This window comes from Opisthorchis viverrini, assembly GCF_000715545.1.
Source record: "Opisthorchis viverrini unplaced genomic scaffold opera_v5_376, whole genome shotgun sequence".
In the NCBI taxonomy this organism is placed as follows: domain Eukaryota; kingdom Metazoa; phylum Platyhelminthes; class Trematoda; order Opisthorchiida; family Opisthorchiidae; genus Opisthorchis; species Opisthorchis viverrini.
The window spans coordinates 193,713-210,154 of NW_008752033.1; the positions used below are offsets into that span (position 1 = coordinate 193,713).

Below are 16,442 nucleotides of genomic sequence, written 5' to 3' on the forward strand. Positions count from 1 at the left end.
ACCGAAGGCAGCTTCTGGTGCTGAACACATTCTTCAATGTAAGTACTCGTTGCACAAACGAAAACGCGCCTTCCAGCTGTCTCATTACGGATTCGCTGACACCAACCCACACGATCTATGGTTCTTACCCTACCGGACAATGTTGGTAATACTCCTAATGCACTACTCATAAGGTTTCTTAAAAAAATCCTTCAACAGTTCACGACCGGTTTCGCCCTTCATGGGTCTCATCAGGTAGGCGCAGTCCCCGAGTTTCCGTCAACCTTATGTTCTACTTGAACCCGAATTGGACTGCTTTCGAGAAATACACGGATTCGCAAATCAATTTGGTTTTCCCTAGAGACTCAACTGAATCTCACGTCCAGCGTGATGATTAGACGACATTTTGTTTCTAACGGTACCAGCTGTTCATCAACTTTTAAGCTGCAGTTGAAGGCGAGGAGCTTGCGCATCTCGTAGCTGATTAACCTTTGCTTGACTTCGGGCTACCGACACATTTTATCGACGCTGTGCTGTAAATGCGCTGCTTTATCTGTGGAAAAGATATTTTCCATATCTTAGTTTCATCAACCAATGGCAGAGTGGATCAAGGGAGATTCTCATGAGGTCATTGAGGAAAATGAGAAAGTGCAAATGAAGCAGCACAATGTCTTGAAGGATTTCTTTATTTTATTTGTTGTTTTAGTAGATATGCGACTTTGTTTGTATATCCTTTTTTGTATCTCTTCTCGGTTTTCAAGTGAGAGGGCATACATCATTTTCATGTGTTGTCAGCAAATTTGATGAGAGATCATCAGTAGCTGTGTCCTACACACACGCAACCAAAACTTTCTTTTTAGTGCGGATGCCAGCTGCTTCGTTTACTGTATCAGATACATTAGTCTTGATGACAAATTCCAAACCTCGATGCATATGAAGAGGAGCGGCGAAAAATCCTGATGAAGAAATCACGATCGGTTTAGTTTTTTACATTTCCGGTTCATTCAACTTCATATTCCGTCCGGAATAACCACCATGCTTATTCAACTGAGCAGCGACTGGTCAACGTGCCCTTTGACTTTGTATCTATGCCACTTAGGTGCCACAGCCGTCCATAATGGATTTTCAGTACCAGGGAGATTTTCGGCAATTGATAGAAGACGAAGATACCCTCCTTTTCTCTCCAGCATATTGGATTGGTGTTGAAATAATGTAGGAAGCAAACCGCAAACAAATTTGGTTTTTAGGTTTTGCGCGATAGGTATTTTGTCCATAGCCACACCACTCCCGTTTGAACGGGGTTCAAATCCCGGCACGGCCATTGGATATGCACTGCTGATGAGCTCTGACAAGAGCGGAACTCCAGTCTAGTACTTCCCGCTGTTGTGGACTCACCGGAATAATTACGCCAGAAGGACGACCGTTTAAAGGAGAGTGATTTGGCAATGGACAAAATGTAGTTTTGCTAGAGGCTCACCTGGGATCCAGTTGAACCTCTCGTTTGTGATGTTTCCAGGCAACTGAATGTGTTGCACCAAGCCGCCTCATGTTTCAGTTGTTACGATATTCGAGATATCGCGATACATGCATATACGTAGTGTTGAAAATTCTTCGACAGCCCACGACCGGTTGCACCCATCTTGAGGCTCATCAGCTAGGTGCACTCTCCGAGTTTCCGTCAACCTTATGTTCTACTTGAAACAAACTTGCATGGAATTAGCGAAGTACACTCATTTGCAAACAATTTTGGTTTTGTGAGAAACTCGCCTGGAACCCAGCTGAATCTCTCGTTTGTGACGTTGGTAATAGTCAGCGGCACGTATTCTTTACCCATACTGGCTGCATGCGAAACCCTTCAAGACATTGTGTTGCTTCATTTGCACTTTCTCATTTTCCTCAATGACCTCATGAGAACCTCCCTTGATCCACTCTGCCATTGGCTGATGACACTAAGATATGGAAAATAATATCTTTTCCACAGATAGAGCAGCGCATTTACGGCGCAGCGTTGATAAAATGTGTCGGTAGCCCGAAGTCATACAAATGCTAATCAGCTACGAGGAGCGCAAGCTCTTCACCTTCAAATGCGGCCTAAAAGTTGATGATCAACTGGTAGCGTTAAAAACAAATGGCGTCTAATCATCATGCTGAACATCACTTTAAAGACCACTTCAGTTGATCCGTCCGACCAGTTTCGGAAAACAACCTGTGACAGAACCTATCGAGGATCAGAGTGGAGCGACCATTGGGAACAAAAAACGCCTCGACCGTTTGGTCGAATACTTCGGACAACGATTATCATGGACAGCATCTGCTACACATCTGGAGCTGACGGCTGATTTAGATCCCTGGACGGTGAACTTGGAACCCCTCTGCGGCCTCGGAGATTTACGGTTGCACATGTTCTCTCAAGCGCCACCGAGCTTTTGGTCCCATCCTCATTGTTCACGGTCCTCAGTCAGTGACTGTTGAGATTCCCGATACGGAACTTTGAGTGACGCGTAGGTTCGACAATCCCGAATATCATAATGAAGAATTGGGTTCGTAATTCTACGGTACTATTTACAAAAGGGTTAGCAAATGTGTACAACAAACCTCAATTGTTCACGTTCGTAGCGTCAACAAGTTCACAGGTCTGTCACTGAACGGCACAGTGCAGTGTCAACGTCCGCACACCAAACAACGGGGAGCGGAATGACCGCTCAGTAGCGTGTTTGCGGTCGTTCGTTCCGTACGCGGAACTCATGAGAAAACAAGTCAAGGTAGGCTCAGCAAACGGGACATGAAGGTGCATGGGTAAGTAGGTCAGCAGCGCACATTCACACACAGACACACATGTCAATACACAAGTGTCAGACAGGACGGCCTCTGCGGCAAGGTGATTGGCGGGGTCGTGCAAAACAACTGGAGATCAAAAGTACGTAGGCAGAGTAAGCAAATGAATGGGGGAATTATCATAACGTCAAGTTCAACGTCAAGATTCAACAGTGACTCTCTGATCTGTTCACCCGCATCTGGGAAAAGGAGACTCCCGGATAACCGGAAAGAGTTGGTGATGGTCGCCATTTCCAAAAAGGGGACTTTTGTAAATGCTGTAACCAGATGGAGTCAGGTTGACCCCGGTCGTTTCGAGACTGTTGGCTTCACCTGTAATTCGTCGCCTTAAGGGGGCTAGTGAAACACTAAGTTCGGAGAGCAAGCCGGATCCCGGCCTGGTAGGGATTGCATTCACCATACCTTCAGTTGCTAGAACAACGCCATACGTATAAACCATCCACCGTTTCAGTATTCTTGGATTTCCAAGGTTCATTCGACTCACACGACCGGTCTGTTCTCCTTGGCACGCTTGCTTATCAAAAAATGCCCCGGAAGTGTGAGCATAATTAGGCCTCTGTACTCATGAGGAGTATACGGAGAGCGCTCTATAAGCTTCCGTACGGAAAGCGGTGTCCCTCAGGGGTACTCAGTCTCTCCGTTCTTATTTAATTACCTGATCGCTGAAACAATGAGACGAACGCTGGAAGATATGCAGAATCCCGGTGTCCAAATAGCTACCGATGAAAACTTCATCGATTGTGAGTATACAAACGATATCATTACCGTCTTCGAAGGTGGGAAAGCGCAGGTATTTTTGGATGAACTGACCAAAGTCATCACGTCTTTTGGCATGCGCCCTTCACCCACAAAGTGTAAAGTCATGTCTGTGAATATGCAGTCACTTAACACGCCATGGAAAAGCACTCGGAGTTGTGGAGCGTTCCACGCATATTGGAAATCACATGAGTTCTGATTGTAGTGTGACATGAGGTCGATGCACGAATATGCTAGGCTCAGGTCGCTTTTGCTAACTGGAGGCACCTATGGCGTCAAAGTGGTGTATCCCTGACGTGTGCATCGGACCACGGTACTGGTTGTTTTGTTGTATGGTTGTGAAACTTAGCCTTTCTTAAGCATCAGAATTGTGGTAACCGTTGTCTGATAACCGTAGCTCGTCTGGGTTGATGTTGACTAATCCGTAACGAGGCAATTCGAAAGGGGGTGTTCGATTATGCAGCGGTGATTTCCATCAAAGAATGTGTCCAGCACCAGAAGCGACTTTGGTCATGTATTGCTTATGCCAAACCATCGTTCGCCGAAGAGAATTTTGTTTTCCGTGCCTAGTTAGGAATAGCGGAAACAGAAAGGTAGCCAACCTTTGAGCTGGTTGAGGGATATGAAAAAATTATGGAACGTTTGGGTGCTGTCGGTGCTACTCGCCTAACAGGATTGGGTGTGATCCCCACTGCACCTGGTTGGAGACGTTGCAAGATATGGCTGCTAATCGATGTCAGTGGTGTTCTCGTTATCAATTTCTATCCAGATTGCTCAAGTGGTTGTCTGGAATCGAAGCCACCTTGGATCGCTCTAGGTAAGCTGGCACGAAGTCCCTTCCTTGTCTACGTTTGTTCTTTTCTTCCCGACAAGGCTTTCAAATAAATCATGGTTCTACAATAGCGAAGCTTTAGAGTTAAACACTGATGTCATGCTGTGGATGATGATGACATCATGGCTCGCTAATCTGACGACGAATAAGGAATCTGAGCAAGGCTTCCCAGGGCCATATACCCTTTGACCTAGTAAGAGTTGCACATCTTCCAGCGAATTGGCATGCATTGTGGCTATTCATCTTGGTTGCAAACTGCGACATGGAAACGGTTATCCGTTATAAATCAATAACTCCTTAATTTGTTTCCAGTAGTTCATGTGGTAGAAAAACTAAGCCAATTTTGCATTATTTCCCCTAGAACAGTCAGTCAGTTCCTGGAGGTTTCGAAACCTAGGTGTGGGAGCTTACTTCGACTCATTATTCACCTTAAGTAGAGGTATTTTTTAAACTTATAGAAAATATGCTGGAAAGCTAACTAACAATAGTACGTCATTTGGAACCCAGCAGTTTGAGGACCAGTCACTGTCAGTAATCAAGGTCAAGCCTGGGCACTTTCAGGTGTGGCTGAATTTACAACTTCATCTTTTTGATTCCGGAAAGATAATCGTTCAGCTGTAGAACCCTTTCGAGGTGCTTGTGGGCAACAATGGCCAAACACAATTGGTCTCAGTTTCACTTTGGATGTGGTAGTTAGGTATGACACGCATGTTGACGTGGACTGGACCTTGAGAGGGAAGCTGTTATCAAGTCATTGGAGGTTCTTGAATTTGTTGGTCTACCATGCAGTTTTGACAGTTATACCTCGGTATGCAGACATATGACTACCAAAGTGTTTAAGTCGGTCGGCTAGTTGAAGTGTTCCACCAACTGTTGAAAGTGTGCTTTACGGTCCTGAATGGTGTTCTCTTGCTTCGTATGTGAAAGAACCATCCTCGATGGTTTACTCCTGGTGCAGTACCGTCTGTAGAGTTCAATCCATCCCCTGAACCACCCCCACCCTACTTCCTGTATTTCCAAAAAAGAGGTATATCAGACCCCACTCAGGGATAATATTGGGGAACAGACGGGACCCCTGGTTACTGGCGTGGCTATCGACCCGTCGTTTTACTGCATAATGTCTTCAAGATACTGCATACCTGATTATTCCACAGTTCAAATCTGTCCATGAAGTCAACGGTCCAGAAAGGCAGCAATGATGGTGCGTTGATAGGAATGATGATCCTATGAGAGTTATCTTCGGAGTTTCGTAGATCTTCAAGAAGTTAACGAATGTGGGACTTCTGGTCAACGTGTGGCAGAAATTTGCTCACGCTTTTTCGTCGGTCCTGAGCAGTACCAATCACCGTTGCCTGATTGTGTCGGGACAAACCATTCTACCCACTAGTTCTTCCTGGATTGTATAAATTCTTTTCGCATTTTCGGTGGAGTCCCGTTGCTGTGATTTTTCGCCGGTGGAACTGGTATGGACCTCCGTCACTCACTCTACGTGTTGGTGAACAGGATTCTTCACCGCAGTTAACTTTCAAAGACGTTTTACGAATGGCTACATTTCCTCGCCATTTCTGGCCCTGTACATCTTCATCTGTCTCCAACATTTACTCGTATAACATTCTGATTCTTTTTGACTTGTAGTTCAGAGGCTCGGGTGGATTTTCAGATCTATTTGAATGAATTCGCACGCTGGCACTGTGAGCGTGTCGTTTTTTTCAATATTTTTGGATGCTGACATTTCGTTTTGTTCGTCATATCTCGCGAGCGAAATCATGCTCTTGTTGATAGCTTATCATCGCTATGAACTACCGCTGAAAGGAAGAAGGTCTTTGCTGCGGAGTTATTTATTAGGAAAAGCCAACTGACTGGTTACAGACAATTGAACAGGGAAGCAAAACTCTCATTTGCATCTTATTTACAAAAACTGAACACCCATCTTCTCCCAAACGCGTCTTCTTGAACTTTCCTGGATACTCATTGACTCCACTCATTTGTCGGTCAAATCCAAGCAAATGTTACAAAGTTGCCCCACGAATTCCGCAACGGATCTCCCCTTTTCAAAAATCGCAAAACGAAATTCTACGAACAACACATGCTACTCGCGTGCCTCCCTATCAGTAGTATCACCGTTACACCACGAGATCGTCTTGTTCGACAACCCCGTTTTCTACAGAAACCAGACGATTTTCACTTCGTGCTTTTAAAAGCAGTGTTATCTGTTATCCTCAATCTTACAGTTGAGTTTATTGTATCCTTGAATGCCCCGTTCGCTGGCTTCTGTTATCCCCCATGGTTGTTCGGTGCCTGAATCCAACAGAATCTTGAGCAGTCTTGGTGGGCTTTGGTGAGTATGCAGTCTGACGCTGGTTATTCTATTAAGCAATGAGTCAACCGGATAAGTAATGTCATCCATGCTCTGCTGTATCTAGGGATGTATCTTCCTGCACACGGTCGAAACAAAAAATTACCATCTCCCCTAGAAATGACAACTCGGATTCAACGAGACATTTCGCCTGAGATCTATTAAACTTTGTTTTATTGGATGAACTGCTTCTATCACGCCGTTTCGTTTATATTGCCTGCTTTTGTCATTTTCTGTAGTATCATTACTTACAGAAAACAGAATAACGATTTCAGTCGATCGCGATTTTTATATACCATTCGCTTCTTTTCAGAGAAAACACTCCACAAGACAGACAGTCCGACCAAAACTAGCTTATTCAAAAAGACGTACCATAGTTTTTTTGTAATGTACTACTCATAAGGTTGCTGAAAATCCATCGAGAACATCATAAACGAGAGATTTAGCTGGGTTCCAGATGAGTCTCTCGAAAGAACCAATTTAGTTTGCAAATGAGTGTATATTCGTACCATAGTTTGTTTTCATCACCCGATTAGTTCGGACACGATCGAAGTCTTCTGAGTTCACCGTAGCAGTAGTATTGTTCAAATGGCCAGGTAGATATGGCAACAACTCCAGAGCTCCTCCAACAAAATAACAGTCTTTTTATTAGTTTGAACAAAGCGACCTACTCTGCTTTTTGGCATCTCAATCGAAAGAAATTCCAGTGTCTCTAGGACACTTTTCGAGAAATACACTCATTTGCAAATCAATTTGGTTTTCACGAGAGGCTCAACTAAATCTCTCGTTTAAGATATTCTACAACTGAATGCGCTGCACACAGGCCGCCTCATGTTCCAGTTGGCACGATATTCGAGATATCGCAGTATAGTTTCATAAAGGAATCCACTCACAAGGTTGCTTAAAACTCATCGGCAGCCCACGACCGGTTTCACCCATCTTGAGGCTCATCAGCTAGGTGCACCCTCCGAGTTTCCATCAACTTTGTGTTTTGAAACAAAATTGCATGGAATTAGCGAAGTACACTCATTTGCAAACAAATTTGATTTTGCGAGAAACCCGCCTGGGACCCAGCTGAATCTCCCGTTTGTGATGTTGGTAGTAGTCAGCGGCACTTATGCCTCACCCATATTGGCTGCATGAGACATGACATTGTGTTACTTTATTTGCACTTTCTCATTTCCCTCAATGACCTCATGAGAATCTCCCTTGGTCCACTCTGCCATTGGTTGATGAAACTAAGATATGGAAAATATCTTTTCCACAGATAAAGCAGCGCATTTACAGCACAGCGTCGATAAAATGTGTCGGTAGCCCGAAGTCAAGCAAAGGTTAATCAGCTACGAGATGCGCAAGCTCCTCGCCTTCAACTGCAGCTTAAAAGTTGATGAACAGCTGGTACCGTTAGAAACAAAATGTCGTCTAATCATCACGCTGGACGTGAGATTCAGTTGAGTCTCTAGGGAAAACCAAATTGATTTGCGAATTCGTGTATTTCTCGAAAACAGTCCAATTCGGGTTCAAGTAGAACATAAGGTTGTGATATCATCATTGCACGAATTCAGACTGACTGACGCGCCAAACAAACTGGATGAATAGTGAGAACATCATGAAGAAACGAGAGATTCAGCTGGGTTCCAGGTGAGTCTCTCTAGAGAACCAAATTAGTTTGCAAATGAGTGTATATTCGCTAATTTCGTGCAATTTGGTTTCAAGTAGAACATAAGGTTGACGGAAACCCGGGGACTGCGCCTACCTGATGAGCCCCAAGAAGGGCGAAACCGGTCGTGGGCTGTCGATGGATTTTCAGCAACCTTATGAGTAGTACATTACAAATATGGATGAAGAGTCAGTCACATTTGTTCATTGCGCGCGGCTAATTGTTTGGATGGGGCCAGGAACACTGGGATGCATGAGACAAACAGCAATGAGATTATCGCCCCAAAGAACCCTAATTTCCTTGAGTTGCTGTGTCCCACTAGGTAGTTCTGTTTAAAGAAGGTATTAGATCTAGAACGTTATATGCCGCATCGCTCGTGAGTGAACGAAACACAAGGGAAATCCAACTGCGACCGACTAAGATGTCACCGTTAGTTTTATTCACCGTCCCTTGTCATGGTCAATTCCCTTGCAGTTTTCCTGTAACTTGTTCCAAAAGAATTGACAGACGCCTTCGAACTCGGACCAAAAACACCCGTTCAAGTAACTTGGTGCAACGCTTCGTGGAGCAAACATCTGTATTGTTCAACCGGGGGCGAATGTCCAGCCCGTCGATCATGAAACGTTTGATTGCAACCAGTAACAGGGCTGAGATTCCTTCGTCACTCTTCATCTCAACGAAACGTAACTGATCAAACAATATGAAACTCCCCGGATAATTATCGATTAGTCGTTCTTAAATAAAAGTACCCGCACAAGAGTACGATCTCGGCAGGGTCTTATATTTAATGAGAAATACTTTGCAAACCCAAGCTTTACATTCACTGAGAATTCACCCCTCGTAGTTCACAACATTTTTTTTATATAACCCACTTCAATAAATTGGATTAAACAAAAGTTTAAATGACTTGTTTCGTTCGGAATTCGCTTCTCTACTTCAAATGAAAGCCAATCACAGTTTTCTTATATAGTCATCACAGTTTGGCGTGAGCATCATTCACAGATTAGTTTCTACCACTAGTCTCAGTCCCCGGTTTCTCTTCTTCTAACTTCGGTTGGTGCGGTGGCATTGACTGGAACAGTTGTGGGACAACACGTCTCGTCACCACATCTCCACGACTACTACTGTCTGACGTGTATGACCCATTTACGTTGTTTGTACAAAACTTATTCATCGGTTCAATGGATGTGAGCATTTTGTCGAATAGTTTCATTTTTTGTTTCCAGTGTGGAACATGTGAAACGGATTCCTTCCGATCCCAATTGTCCAACGCATTCTCGCCTGCATCTCGCTGTATGACCATGGGATCGGCTAGCATGCGTATCAACGCGTGTCTTCGCAGTCTGGTCAGAGTGTCTGTTTGAATGAGACCTACTCCGAGGTCGCGCTCACTGATCTTCGGCTCGTCAAAATAGCCATCAGTGGTAATAAAGAGTGAACCAGCGCATGGAATAGTTCCATCGCTACTGAGCTCGCAGTGTGGAGTGGGTGAGCATGCGCTGCTGTAGGTCCCGGATAGAGTAGGCCTTCGTTGTACCGTACTGGATGTAAGCGAGTTACGCGAATAGTTATTCCGTTCTTGGCCTTCCTGTCCGCTGAAATCGGAAAACTCCAGCCACTGTTTCAATCTGGCAAGCTCGGGCATTCCGTGTTCCAGCTGCAGTTGGGTAGACGGTTTCTATGTGTGGAGAAGGAATACAGGATAAGCTCTCACATGATCGAGCCAAGAATGAAAGCAGTATTCTAGACAAATGGTAGATCACACAGCCCACCAGAATGCCCAACTTCAATCAACTAAACCGCAGTACCGTTCGGCAAAGTCATTTAATTATCGTGGAGCCAGAATAACTTGCCCAGCTTCGAAAAGGTAGTGTGGGACTTTTTGGAGATTAACAAAGGCACCTTCTTAACATATTCCTCAGTACTGAATGAAATTGGCCGATATTCGTGTTTTAAGTTCTCTGGGTTCATTTCGTATAGCTATAAAAAATATTGTCAATGATACGGTGTCTCATCCTCTATTTCTACTTGGCAGCGCGCAGAGAGAATTGATCAGAATCCCCTGTTATATTGTAGGTTAAGCTGTTTCAAGTATAACTTGTTTGATTGCTTTATCGTCTAAGATGGAGTTCCGAACTCGGTTCTGGAAGGAGTGGATCGTCTTATTAACATCTTGCCTAGTCCCAACTATTCCAAGAGATTCCTGAGAACAGACATGAGGTCTAGTGCACAGAAACGCATCATCAAGGATATGCCGCGACAATTACTGTACCGCGCGAAGGCCTTTCAACGACACTATGCCTACAGAACTGTCAAACCAGAAACTAAACAACAAGTTCAAACGCTGATTCTGTGGGGCCGAGCGACGTCTGACCTCCAGTGATCGTGCAGATATCATTATGTTCGTTTGGCATATGTTATGCTGCAAGAATGAAGAGAAAGTTCCCTAATTGGATATCTGAACGTAGTCCATTCAAATGGCCGGAAAGTAAAATGGCTGGATTACCAATAGCCTGACCATAGCAAAGCACCGATAGAATAACTACGCGGAATTCACTGTCATGCGCCGTAACAGCACTAAACTACCAAGCATACTTAGGTTCAGATTGCTTTGCACAGTACAGCCAGTTTTTGTTCACGGCCACGACCATATTTTTGCGTATATGGACGTTTTTGTACAATTCCTATTTGATCTCACTCTACATAGTCAGAGGTTTTGCTCGTCGATGATGTCGCCACCCTCGCATTTGGATGAAACACATGATCAAAGTTCAGTTAGAAGAACGATGGCTCTAAATCATGGGCCTATGACAGGTTTTGGACAGGTAGCGCCACATACCGTGTTTTGTTTTAAACCTTTTTGCTGTTGCGATAGGCTCCCTCGGATGCACATGTATGTACTTGCGAGTTGAAAGTGCATTGAAATTAATTCTTCGCTCCAATAACTTCAATTCGGATGCATTTCAAACACCACTTTAAGGCGAAAAAGGCATTATTAATGTTGAGATGATACTACGATCACTTTCAAACTTCTTCGTGAACTCTCAATGTTAGAGTGAGTTTATTGTTTTGTACTTACGCGATAACATTGTGCTACTTACCTTGTCTAATCGAGAGGAAGAATATGCTCCTTCTGATGAGCGAGCAACTGGGGGGTTGTGCGTTGTGGATGAACCCTGTTCTGGTTCATTCTCTTTTCTTGCTTCCTTCAGCCCAAGTTTATCAATTTCATCACTCCGAGACTCTTCAAGAATCCTGCTAGCTTCCCAACCCAACGATTGAAGGTAGTCCAACAGCAAGCGGTACGCCTCGATCTCACCTTTTTCCTGCAATTCGGCCAGCCGATATCGAGCTAGTTTGGTCAATTTTTCTTCCAGATCGCAAACTGCCTCCATCTCTTTCGTAGGTTCCACAGATTTGTCGATCTCCTCAGAGGCATACAGCTCCTCAAAGCTAATATCAAAAGATCGTACCTTCTTGTCTGTGAAACGTGCCATACATAACTGCCATTTGTCCAAGGCATCCTGCGTTGCAGACAGAAAGAGGTTATTTTTTGCATAGTAAATAAGCTACTGAATTGTACAAGCATGGACAAACAGGTGAATGTCTCAAGTTGGATTTCTGAACTAAGAATTTCTACACAGTCTTTACATCCGTTTCGGAGAACTCTGGTAACCGATGAGACGATATGAATGGAAAAATGGCTTCCTCACCAAGAATGATCTCTATCGATTCCAGACTCGCGGAGCAGACTGTACTACTTCCCAACGTTCTAGTATATGCTAGGTTCAGCGTCTTTATCTACCGAATACGCGTTCACACCAGTAGGTTATTCGCACATCAATTACAATGAAACGATGAACTATCTACTCGTGTCTCCATTCGTGGAGCAATAGATGCAATGACTATCCAGAAAGGATTGAGAGCTTCGAACGGGGGTCATCGAAACAGCAATTCATGAACACATCCACTCAAAAATCCCAGCCGAGTCGCCGAAAGGGTGGACCGCTGATTGGCATAGTGCTGAAGATAAGTCTCCATATACACGTGAGACAAATGCTGCACTGGCAGATACTTCGTTTAATACGATTCTAAGATATTGGTTTGATCCAGCGGATCTTGTTCCGGAAACATGAATAGGATTTCTCTATGGGCCTCCTCGACTAAAAAGATGTGATTGGTGAAACGAAAACCTGGCGTGGCCGAAAGTAAACGCTGTGTGGGTTACATTTTGCAGGGCCAACCTAGCGAGCAAACTTTCAGCCAGATTGGTCTGATTATGTCTTTTATTTTCAGTGAGCTGTCACCTGCATTATTCGATGTCGCTATAGGAGTTTCGGAAGGGTTTGATTTACCAAATGTTATCAGTTGGCACATAAGTAGGACCGTTGCCTCCAAAAAAGGACAAATGCCAGCGCACTGGTTTTAATTTAATGGTGATTCGTCATCCGTAATAGTGGCCATCACTGACTAATTGGATTTCAGTCAGATTGTCTCAGAAGCTGTCCGCACTCTACAAATGTGTTGGGATACTATTCTAAGAAGTCATACTTCAAAACCACATCCAACTTATGTAGACGATTTCAACCCAGACCCAAGTTAGAAAGGTAAGCGCTGAGTAGCACTGTCAATTAGATAAGATTGTGTCACGATTGCCGCTGGTTTGGTCACTCCAATACCGCTTTTCCAAACTGTGTGATAAAACGGTTTTACAAGGCTGATTGAAAAGTAGATGGTATGAAGTCCCTGGTGTACACTTATGTCTACTGGTCTGCTATGAGCGCTTGATTAGTATACTATTGTCGCGGATACTATCGCTGTATGACTAACAATCCGGTAGTGTACTGCATATTTAGCCTCTTCCTCATAGATCATGACAAAGACTATGTCGACTCTACTAAGCCATTTCGGTGGATGGATTAGGTCCCTCTTAATCATCGGTGACCTCGCAGAAGGATCTGAAGCGTATCTTGAACCGAAAGTGAGTACAGGGGCAATTACTGCAAAGTAGAAGCTGCAGTTGGTAGATCGTTTGCTTATTTGTCACATTTGTCTATTCTGTGGTGAACGGTGTGACTTTAATCACCAGTTGATGATTCTGCAGCTCAAGACTTTACCATGAGACTTACCTTGCTTGTGACCTGGTAATCCAGGATGAAGTCTGGGAGAAATGGGAGGTTAGTCACCAAGCATGCGTACACAAACCACAACGTTTAGCTTCCATCAAAAGAAACCCACAAGATATCGCAATATCTGGCGTTACATCCTTTGTAGAAGGGCAAAATCACCCATCGTACTATGATTTTCATCTAACACAAACCACAACGTTTAGCTTCCATCAAAATAAACCCACAAAATATCGCGTTATCTGGCGTTACACCCGTTGTAGAAGGGCAAAGTCACCCATCGTACTACGATTTTCATTGTTGTGACTTCATTGTTTTCCTGGTTCTAACCGTAATCTGTTTAACTTTTGGGAATTTCTCCGATTTTGTTGTCTAAATCTAGCTACCTAATCGACTGCAAACAGGTGCATGCTTTTGGTGCGCTGTACAAGTGTATACCGCAGAGGACAAACACCCGGATGGCCATGCTTCTCGAAAGTGACTTTCGCGCCACCACACTAGTCCCCTTTCTTGTACGATATCCCTACTTTTCTCAGGGTTGTAGGAACATAGGCGTGGGTTCACATGACTCACAATTATGCTCCCAACCACAGCTCTTGTGAGCTCTGTGAACTACGCTCACATTGCAGTCACTTGGTTTGATAACCTGATCTCGTTATCAGAATAGCGTGTCGCGCTGACACCCATTAGGCGTTCTTTCCGTCGAAAGATGTGTCTTTGACGCTCAAGACCTGCAGACACCCGGAAAAACTAGCTGGAAATATTAGGGGTGATAGATATGACATTGTAATTCCTAGTACTTTGACTGGTATGGCAAGGGAGCAAAGTGCCGGTTGGAAGAAAGAGCAAAAAATTTGTTAGAAGTTGCCGTGACCATTATAAATATGGTATGAACACTGATTCGAATGTCTCCACATCGCTTTGCAACCGGACGATATCCGTTTGGGTTTGAGGGAAAGTCGGATGGTGATCAATTCGGTTCTTCACTATGCTGCGAGGTCAGAGACCCAACCAGCCACCATATCACTTTCTTTACGTTTTTTGCTCCTATCTGCCACGGGGCAGAGGTTGTTTAATTGGGTATCCAGTGCAGAATCGTTCGCACAAAAACATACATTCTGCAATGTTAGACCCACAAATTTGAGGAAGTATCAGGAAATTGGTCAAAGTGACCATCGTAATGTAACCCACTCTTTCAATTGGTGCGCTGTACAAGTGTATACCGCAGAGTACAAACACCCGAATGACCATGCTTCTCGAAAGTGACTTTCGCATCACCACACTAGTTCTCTTTCTTGTGCGATATCCCTACTTTTCCCAGGGTTGTAGGAACATAGGCGTGGGTTCACATGACTCACAATTATGCTCCCAACCACAGCTCTTGTGAGCTCTGTGAACTACGCTCACATTGCAGTCACTTGGTTTGATAACCTGATCTCGTTATCAGAATAGCGTGTCGCGCTGACACCCATTAGGCGTTCTTTCCGTCGAAAGATGTGTCTTTGACGCTCAAGACCTGCAGACACCCGGAAAAACTAGCTGGAAATATTAGGGGTGATAGATATGACATTGTAATTCCTAGTACTTTGACTGGTATGGCAAGGGAGCAAAGTGCCGGTTGGAAGAAAGAGCAAAAAATTTGTTAGAAGTTGCCGTGACCATTATAAATATGGTATGAACACTGATTCGAATGTCTCCACATCGCTTTGCAACCGGACGATATCCGTTTGGGTTTGAGGGAAAGTCGGATGGTGATCAATTCGGTTCTTCACTATGCTGCGAGGTCAGAGACCCAACCAGCCACCATATCACTTTCTTTACGTTTTTTGCTCCTATCTGCCACGGGGCAGAGGTTGTTTAATTGGGTATCCAGTGCAGAATCGTTCGCACAAAAACATACATTCTGCAATGTTAGACCCACAAATTTGAGGAAGTATCAGGAAATTGGTCAAAGTGACCATCGTAATGTAACCCACTCTTTCAATAATTTATAGAATGAATTTTTCGGTAATTTCCCCTGCTGAATGCGTCCATGACCAAACCTTTCGTATGAATAAAAATTCGTCATTTAGCGCCTGTTTGCAAGGCGTGTATATTAGTGCATGCTACACGTGCTGCTCGTTAGACGCATTACTTCGTTGTACATCTCATCGGATCAGTCAAGTTCCTAGCGCTATGTAGGGCGAAACCGGAAATACAGTTAAAGTCAGTGCCCGTGACCTTGCTGAAGCGACGAAAACGGACCAACAAGGATATAATCAAAGAACCGCGATCCATTCTATCCCAGTGTAACTCACTTCGGTCCCCAAGTATGACAAGTACTCAAAAGAAAAGGCACTCAATCGTTCCTTGCATTCCGTTGAAATCACTACAAGACGATACTTTATTCAATAGTTACAAGACTGACGTCCACGGAAGCATCCTCGTCCTTAAAAGTGTGGATTTGAGCTGGTCCCTATAGTGTTGAATCCGTTGAAATTACTGTCCTCGGTAGTCTGATGTGGTGTTCTTCGAAAAAACCCGGTCTTAATGGCAGTATGCATAAGTACTATTGTGGCGAAGCAAGAGAGCTTTGCACATCAATACACTGATGTTGTTGATCCTCACTGACCAAAATTACTCAACGTCGATGTATTCGATGAAAACATAGTAACAGGGAAGCAGTAGTCCTAATTTTACGCCACTGGCTCTAAGGTGGAGACCCATTGTACGGAAAGCTCGGGACTGACCTCCATCGCGTCACACTTGAGTAGATGCTAGTTTACAGTGAAGAAAGCGAACTATGACATCATGCATCTATCCATCTCACGAAAAGCCTTGGTTCACCAACCATCTTAAACAAGGGTTTGAAATGATAATCGCACCTGTTAGTTAGAAAGCGCGTTTTCGGTTGTGCAG

At 44.1% G+C, this 16,442-nt stretch overlaps 1 protein-coding gene across 1 annotated transcript in view; it reads right to left on the reverse strand.

Annotated features, from left to right (window-relative positions):
- Positions 1–9,421: 9,421 nt before the first annotated feature.
- The window catches only part of T265_10505 (hypothetical protein), a gene marked incomplete at both ends in the record, with an annotated part of 15,589 nt that continues 8,568 nt past the window's right edge, over positions 9,422–16,442 (reverse strand). The window contains 2 exons of the mRNA XM_009176893.1: positions 9,422–10,096; positions 11,520–11,942. Coding sequence (XP_009175157.1) covers positions 9,422–10,096; positions 11,520–11,942 — 1,098 coding nt within the window. The remainder of the gene's footprint in view (positions 10,097–11,519; positions 11,943–16,442) is intronic.